Source organism: Melanaphis sacchari, unplaced genomic scaffold (genome assembly GCF_002803265.2).
Source record: "Melanaphis sacchari strain LSU unplaced genomic scaffold, SCAv2.0 Contig1_pilon_pilon, whole genome shotgun sequence".
Taxonomy (NCBI): Eukaryota; Metazoa; Arthropoda; class Insecta; order Hemiptera; family Aphididae; genus Melanaphis; species Melanaphis sacchari.
This window is the reverse complement of record NW_020270976.1, coordinates 4,734,105-4,744,016: the sequence shown is the minus strand read 5'-3', so window position 1 is coordinate 4,744,016 and position 9,912 is coordinate 4,734,105. Positions and strand designations below refer to the sequence as shown.

Sequence of the window (9,912 nt, the reverse complement as noted above, 5' to 3'; positions counted from 1 at the left end):
CCGAAGTTCTCCGGTCCAGCGGCACGGCAGTCATGTTTATAAATAAAATACGTCATGTATACCTAAACATATATACATATATTTTTTTTACTTTTATGCAATTTCTTTTCGTTTCTTTTTTTCTCGCTACATTTTATAACTATTGTATTTTCTAACCACCAATCGGTGACAAATAATATTTAGCAAGTATTCTATGGGAACTAACCAACGATGACCCTTATATGCTTCACTAACACCCCTCATCTGCACAAATAAATTATAAAACGTTGAATTATTCAAAAAAAAAAAATATATATATATATGTTTATTAATATAGCAGCAAAGGGGGTCGAAATCAATTCTCCGTAATTTAATGGCTAGGTTGAATGTTGAGTATAATATAATATGCCGATTCGTCGAGGCTGATGGTTTTTCTTCGGACGGTTTCTATTGAAATGACCTCATCAAACGATCGTCTGGGTTCTCATTATAATAAACATCAAAACAAAAAACGTACGATGACGTCTGATCTCTTAAAAGACATAATACTATACTATAACCATACAATCATCACTGTATATTATTTTTTAATATAAAATTTTACCACAAGGAATTTGAAATAAGTTTACGTCATGGATATATCAATTCAAATATATGAACGATTTTTATCTATAGTAAACAATAAACGCGTTAGCAATTTCCGATAAATACCTAATGTTATTTATTTTATGTATTGGTCTGCGAATTCATTTTAGGTATAATAAGAATTTGATGAGTCAAATTTTTCAAACTACACTTTAAATAATATACACTTATGTTAAAATAAATTTCCAAAAATGTAAAATATAAACCACATTTTTAATAACTGTACAATATGAAAATTCTTTTTCGAAAACATTATGTAGATATTTGTAAGTATACACTATACGACGTAATATTTTACTCGCTCATTTCTAATCTTTATTGTTACCTACTCATTATAATTGTTCAAACACTTCACCTCGGGTTTTTGTTCAACTACTCGACATGTTTTTAATGCAATAAAAAGTCTTTATCGCACCATGTAACCATTATTACAATTAAAACGTTGTCGGCGCATAGCTTTCAGCAGCGTCGTCATCTATTGAAGATCAAGAGAAAATCGTTACTGTTTTTTCCTCTTTATTGCTCACGGACGATGTTATTTATTATTATTTTTTTTCTTATTTTTTTTTTTTTTTATGGTTAACCGTCACAAAGGATCCCGAACTGGTTTTATTTACGAGGACTCGCGAAGAGCAATCGTTTTACGTGTGCAATATTTATGAACGTACAAAGTGTCTGTTAGATTCTACAGTTTCTCTCTCTCTCTCTCTCTTTCTCTGATGCATTAACCACCGACTAGTTAGTATGGCGGCAGTGGACTATAGCTAGCCAACGATGGTACATTGCAATTTGTGTATGTCGTGTGCGTTTTTGTATCTGCATGCACGGTCTATCGATGCAGATTGATTTTTTTCTCCTTCTTTATTTCCATTCGAATTACATTCAAATCTCCGGTAACCCGATACCGTGGATTCATTAGGTTTCATTAGATCATTACTTGTATATACTACCGCGATTGCCATGTACTCGGTTTTCGATTCTCGTGTTTCCCGTGAGTGGTTGAATATCGCATGCAAATAGACAGCCAACGTAACCATTGGGGACTTGTTATAATATTTATCGTCTACGTGACGCCATTTCTCCCAGCCCGGCCCGATGAACACGGCCGTGTGACTCAAACGGTAATTACCGCTAGAAACCACTTGACAATGGCTGATCATTGAAACGAAAATGATGTAAAAAAAAATACTTAATATGGTCATGTGTCATTAACGTGGCGCCTGACATGTCTATAATATTATTATGTGTTTATATAATAATAATATCATCTACTGGACAAGACACAGACTTAATTCATTGTGATTTTTTATAAACTGTATAAAAAAAAAAAATCTCAAACTTTAAATAAAAATAAATATAATAATTCAATGAAATTGAGATTTTGGCAATATTCATGTTTAATATAGTGTCAAATGTTGGGATAGAATTAATTTACTATCATCTTTAGTTTATTTTAGTCGAAAAAAAATAGTATTTTTTGTTAGATTCTTTCAGATAAATGTCATAGTTCAATAAACTTCATTTTTTTGTACAATGTGTTGACAAAACAAACTGTTTGAGTCCGTGCTTAATAAGTCTATAATTTAATAATAACTTTTATTGGTCATCCATAGTTCAAAATATTGATTAAAATATGTAATTATTAATATGTGTACGAGTAAATTATATGATGTACACGTGTCCCTATATTATTAACAATATTAAACTTATAACATGTTAAAATACTCAAACTTAATATCAGTTAACTAATAATTTCAAAAAAATATTGGCATGTCATCAAAGTATAAATCACATATATTTAAAAATCTTATTCTATTTTTTCATGTACCTACTATAATACGTCATATTATATTGTTTTGCAGTTATTGTTATTACCACCCGTAGCATGTACTCTTTGTACAATTACAGTGCAGACACGTGTTAAGTCGAAATGCGAAATATTGTACTGTTTGGAACTAAAATACACGACTAACCTTCTTTCAGGTGGGTTTTTATAACGATTAATAGTAGTATGTAGTTGTATGAGTAGTAGAACTAGTAGTATTAGTAGTAGTAGAAAAAGTAATAGCAGTACTATTGTTTACTATTTTTATAAATTAACTTGAGTTGTCGATGTGAAAAAGACAATCGATACCCATACGATAGTAATCAAAGACCATCCAGGTATCCTGGCCATGTTTACTTGTAACAGTGGTCTTCGAGTCGCGTCCATTTAAACTCCTAACACGACACAAACGCAAGCCGAGCCGCCACTCGTACCGATCGCCATTCCGCCGACTTTGAATCCGTCCTACAACGGTACACGGCGAATTCAACGCCAAACGTCAGCAGCGTTCACTCTTTGTCGGCTGCCTATCGTTTCACATGTGACCCCTAACCCTATTACTGCGTGCACGGCTATAATCAGACCTGTCGTTAGGGGGGGGGAAGGAAAGGTAGGATTCCTTCCGGGCCCGAACGTTTTAAAGGGCCCGAAAAAAGGGCTGCATCCGAGTTCCGTCCCATATATAAAAATTGAAATTAAAGGTATACTAGTTCCGTCCCAGCTTTTTTTTAATGAACATACTAATTCCGTCCCAGGTTTTTCTTAATGGATAATATACTAATTCTGTCTTGCATCAAGTCTTTTAGAAATAAAGATGATATTTATTTCAGTTATTGCACCAAATAATCGAATTTAACAATATCCTATTATATAGAAATAAAGATAATATTATTTTCAGTTATCGCACTAAATAATTGAATTTAACAATATCATATCACATAGAAATAAAGATAATATATAATAAGATTTTAGTTAACGAAACAAAATAAACTTTTCAGTCGTTATTTGTGCGTTTACGTGTCATTTAATATAACTATTAAATATGGATACTATGTACAGTGAAAAAGGTAAAATGTTAATTATTAAAAATGAATTTAAATTTTGTTTTCATAAAGAATTGAATAATAATATTGAACGCTGGAAGTGTATTCAAAAACAATGTAAAGCATATATAAAAATTGGTAAGATAACTAAATTTATAATAATTAAGTTTTTATAATAAGGCATATAGGTACTTAAAATAATTTTTTACATTAGGAAAAAATAAAGGAATTGTCTTTGAAAATTTAAATCACAGCCATGATAGAACTGATGAAACTAATTTAAATCGTCAAAAGCTTAATAATAAATTAAAAAGAAAAGCTGTTGATGATATTTGTGAAAAACCAGCAAAACTTATTCATAAAGAACTTTCTAATCATGATGTTAATACAATTACCTCTAATGATATAGACTTAATTAGAAAAAATATTCACCGTGCAAGGTCTTCCATATTATCAATGTTACCCACATCCATTGAAGACGTTCATGAATTATTGAAAAAAACGACGATATATACAAATAATGACGAAAATTTTTTAATTATAAATGATCCAATTACACACATTATTATGTTTACTTGCAATACAAACTTATCTCATTTAAGTAAAATTAGTACTATTTATGTTGATGGAACCTTTAAATGTTGCCCAAAACAATTCACACAATTTTTTACTATTCATGGATTAAAAGATTCAAATAATTATATTCCATTAGTATTTTTTTTACTGCCAGACAAAACTAAAAACACGTATGAACATGCTTTTAAATTTTTAAGAACAGAATTTGATAATCTCCAGTTAAAATTTACACCAAAAACTATTTATGCAGATTTTGAAAAGGCTATACATAATGCCGTATATGCAGTTTGGCCAGAAATAGACTTAAGAGGATGTCGATTTCACTTAGGTCAATCATGGTGGCGTAAAATTCAAGATCTAAAATTGTCCACTTTTTATAGGAATAAAAATTCTGAGATTGGTAGATTTTTAAAGTATATATTTGGATTGCCATTTTTAACACCAGATGAAGTAGGTGATTTTTTTGCGTCCGAAATGATGGGAATCAAACCAGTTGATAGAAAAATAGACTTATTTCTAGATTACTTGGTCGATAATTATATTTCACCTGAATCTACTTTTCCACCTCGTATCTGGGCTGAATTTTCGCATAGTACTTTCCGTACCACAAATAACTGTGAATCATTTCATTCTAAATTCAATGGAATGTTTTATCATGCCCACCCAAATATTTATCAATTTATAGAAGCTTTAAAATATATACAACAAGATTCCTATATCAAATTAAGAAGTACCATAAAACGAAGGAACCCTATATTAGCTAAAGAAGATTTTATTAAAGAAAAAATGTATAAATATAGTTCAGGTCAAATATCACGATTGGAATTTGTAAAAGAAATATCCTTTAAATTCAATCCAATTTCAAATTTTTAAAAATGTATTATATTTTTATTTTGACTATTTAAAAATAGTATATTTATTTTTATATTACAATATGCCTGTTTGACTAACTAACTGTTTAATATTTATTGATTTTTATTATTTATATTATTACGATTAATTATAATTAAATTATGAAGATGTACTCTAATATTATGAATACCTATATTTTTTTGTAAATATTTTATAACAACAATATTATACATATTATATTTTATTATTATTTTAATTCTTCTTTTTTTTTTAACCGGGACGGAATTGGTATGTGTCTTTTTTTTAACCGGGACGGAATTGGTATGTGTCATTTTTTTAACCGGGACGGAATTGGTATAAAAAAAGGTTCTCGGGACGGAACTCAGATGCAGCCGAAAAAAGATAACTAATAATAGGTAATGTATGAATACATATAAAAGATGTAAAATTATTTAAAAAGCAATTTAATTAAAAAACTAATATTGTTTACAAATTTGTGCTTTTACTTTGTTACTTGAAATAGAAAAAGTATAAATATTTGAAATTTATTTGGTCTTGTGAGAGGTTGCGGGAAAGAGGGTGACCGTGGCTCCTGAAACCACCACTAATAGTGGCCCTTAAGCATTTTTCTCCCGGACCTGAACTTTTCTCTCTACGGCCCTGGCTATAATCTAATACGGTTGTCCCAGGCGCTTGTGTTGTAATCGGACGAAATTTCCAATTTGTATAAAATATTCTGGTCGCTCGATAAAACGTTTTGTTATTATTTTTTATGCGTGCCGAGGCGATGCTAGTGTGCGCACCATTATTGTTATTATTGTTATTATCATCATCATCATCATCATCATCGTCGTCGTCGTCATTAGTCTCGGACGGATTCGAATTCGTATGGGTACCTGTGTTGTGTATAGTATAATAATAATTATTGACCTCTGGCAAACCATCGACGAAAGTCGTTTCGAGACGTTATTAAGATGCGACGATCGATTGCGTCTGCCGTTTAGTTTTTTTTTTTAAATATAATTTAAGTGTATACAATAATAATTTCACGCGAACGGTACGTCTGGCGATGTCGGTGATGACGACGTTCATCTCGAGTTCATATTCATCCGTGCGATTATTGTAATGTACGCAGATGAAGATCTATACATTATATTTGTGCGTGCGCGATCGCACGCGCGCGCATGTGTGTGTGTGTGTCATGAATAAAATAATGTATCTTTTCTTTCTGTCTTTACGACAAACGATCAACGTCTATTTACGCAATCCATCATAACGCCACGAATAGCCCACTCGTCGATTATTGACGGTAATAATTTCGCGGTGCGTCGTGCCTGCGTGGTAGGAAACAAAAATTAAACGACTTCAAACACTATTCAATGTAATATTGTGCGTGTGTGTGTATGTGTATGATGTGTGCATGTGTTTGTATAGTAACAACTGTGGTACACCAAACTCGGGGAATTTTTAATATTTAAACCGGATAATTTGTTTTTAACGATTTTTTCATATACCTACGTATTTATACTGCAGTAATTGGAAATTGCACATTTGCACATATATATATATAAATAACATACTCTATAATTTTTTATGTCTGAAAATTATAATTTTGCTTTTAATAATATTATCGTTTATAATTATCATGGCGTACATAAAAATAATTTTTAAAAATAAAAATGATATAGTTTTATCTATTTAATAATTCAATTGTATAATATGTATTATACACAAGACGTTTTTAGTATGCTAAGTGCAATGATGTTCGAAATGTTCATTTAACTTGTCTTTATGTACAATTGTCTCTTCATTATAGTCCAAGAAAAGAATTACGACACATCATAAAATGTTATAAAACCGCATCAGTGGGCAGAAAAATTCAAAAGGGTTCAGAATGACACAATGTTTGTGGCACGCTGGCGTGTGTGGGTTCTTCTTTTACGGGATAAATCGTTAATGTTCATGCATATACACACTCACTTTATATATACGAGGATACATAATAAGCTTTATAATATCATATCTAGTTTCAAGACCTGCCAGATTTTATGCACAATAGTTACGACATCTTAATGTTGCTTCCGTTGACATTACAAACAATAAATTAAGGTTGTGTATTTTTTTTTTTCAGACTAAAATTACGTTCTTTTCCTCATCGGTAATGGAGATATCAAACACCTCACTACTAAAGTCGAACACTATCCAAATTCCTCAATACAAATACATACGAGAGGCTATGTGACGTAAGTACCTATATAAGTATACTATTTCATTTTACTCGATACCGAACGAATTTATCATCCGATGAACTGCAGTCTATCATAAATCTCTAAATCACACATAATCAAATGCACAATATAAAACAACTACTTAGAAGTATGTAAGCTGATAGGATATAATATATGATCGAATCCGATTTTAATATTTATTTAGACCTAGTATCGTATGTAAGAATACTTAAGTTGACAATACTGAATCCATATTACGGTGTCCATGTATGCGTTACAGAACCAGTTTTACCAGTCAATCATGACACGTAATTTAGTCATTTCTATATTTTCCTTGTGTAACAATAATTCAAGAGATGTACTATTTATGCGCATATCATCATCTATTATGAGAATATTTTAAGTTTTTATGATAATTACTAATAAAATAAACATACATAGTTTATTTTTTATTTTAATATTGTGCTGTTTTAAAGGTACATATAGATTGAAAAAAAAATCACTTCTAAGTTTAAAATATTATTTTAAAGTTTACTTCTTTTCAAATAAGTTTATAAGTAGTAAAATTAAAAGATGTTTCTAATGCTTAATACGAGTAGATATTATATACATACAAACTTGTGTTCGTTAATTACTTATAATCAAAATTTGTTATATGACACGAATAAGATTATCAAAATAGAATTTATTAAAATGTCGATAGGTACTAATAATAAAATAAAAAATTTGAATATTACCTATATTATGAACATTTAAGATCTAAATATCTTTTGTTTGGAATATTATTAATAACAATAGTTACTACAAAAATATGCTTCACCCCAAACTATGGAAGAATATATTTAGCTTAATATTACCATCAGTAAGACGTTTACGTTGATAACATAGACTAGGGGGAAAGGAGAGTGATGGAAACAGTTAAAGAATATCCCAACAAGATGACTTTATCTATTAAAAAACAGTTTGCCTGACACATACATACACACGTTATATATATATATATGTGTGTGTGTGTGTGTACGTACATACACAAATTCTTTACGTGTACACATAATAGTCTCCGAAACATTTCCTTTTATACAAACATAATATCATACGTACAGTAACTGTATGATACTCTTCGTGTACATTGCTCCAAATTTCTCTCTTTGCATTGTATACGGTCACGAGCTCTACATTTACACGGCGCATTCATATTTAAATGTGGCGCATAACGAGCAATTAATAATTACCATCGCCGGGGTCAAACACTCCTACATGCATATGAATAGACGCTATTGTGCCACTGAGAACCACTGGAAAATATAAATGTATAAAAAATAATAGTAATAATAATAATAATAATAATAATAAAATACTATATTATCCTAAAACACTATGCACGCCCGCGCTGTCCACCCACTATATATATATACTATAGTATACGCATACAGCTATACAAACTCGCCAATGAATAATGAAGCATGTGACTTTTGGAGACGACTATATAGGTACAATGACGAGCACATGGTACCTACATACATATATATATTTATAAATATATATACGCACGCATATTATTATCTATACCTATATGAAAAGACCGCGAGTTTTTCACTGCGAACAATGTTACTCGAACAATATTTTATTCACTCGGTCGATATGATAAATAATGATATATAGTTGTAATCCTCTGTAAGCCAGCTCGGTACCATATACGACCGTTATATATTATATACGCTCGTTTCCGATGGTTATATATTTTGTGATATAATAAACGTCATACGATGATAATCTATATATAGATTCATATATTTTGCTCTTCTCGCCGGTGGCCCAACGAAAGGTCAGTGAGTAAACTGTCCCTAAATGTTATCCAGTCACGCACCGTATCTAACATAATATATACTAGTTAATTAAGTATAACATACCCAATTTTTTTTCATTTAATAATGCAGTTATACAAAATTTAATTTTAGAAATTATTAAAAATATTTATTTTTTTTAAAAGACCAAATTTTAGAACTCTTAGGTTGATTTTTTTTTAAATGTTTTTATACTTAATGCAAAAGTTTTTCAAGTATTAGAATTTGTATGATAAGGATAATAAGCCTTAATGATGGTTTCCATAACATTTTAAAATGTATGTAGTATTGGTTCTAGTATTCATTAGACTTTGATCATTTTTATAAATTTTAAATATTGATAGCTATTAGATTATTCTAAATTACTAAAACTTCTTAAATAACATAGTCTTCAAAATCTTCCAATCCGACTATAACAATCCTATCAACTACTATTAGTACACGAAGTTTGGCATATAACAAATGCCATGACTTTGATAATAATATGGTCTTCGAATATACTAAAAGTTCGAAAATCAAAGTTAGAACATCTACAATATTACTAAAAAAACGGAGTGAGTACGCTTAGGAAATCAATCTGTATATAATATGCACATAATATATAGTGCTATTACTGTAACATGCGTATTATTGCATTTGGCGCAGAATGCTATTTATGAAAAATTCTTATTATCCGTCGATAATAATTTTATTATCGTCATTGTCCGCGACTTCGCTTCCCGTATATACAGTATAATACATAGATATCTAACCTAACCTATACAAGTCGTCTTCGCAGCCGTATTATTTGTAACCGACCGGAGAGACAAAGAGCAGCTATCTGGCACAAGTGCGCACGGGTCACGCGTGACGGGTTTTGTGTTGTCGGACTACGTCGTCGTTGTCGTTGCATACGTCGTTGTAGTGGCCGTTGTAGCCGT

The 9,912-nt window shown here is 30.5% G+C and overlaps 1 protein-coding gene across 1 annotated transcript; it reads left to right on the top strand.

The window, feature by feature from the left end:
- Window positions 1–3,491: 3,491 nt before the first annotated feature.
- On the top strand, window positions 3,492–4,941 carry LOC112593266. Its single transcript, XM_025337630.1, has 2 exons — window positions 3,492–3,516; window positions 4,223–4,941. The coding sequence occupies exons 1-2, from the start codon at window positions 3,492–3,494 to the stop codon at window positions 4,939–4,941; spliced, it is 744 nt and encodes a 247-aa protein (XP_025193415.1).
- Window positions 4,942–9,912: the final 4,971 nt, after the last annotated feature.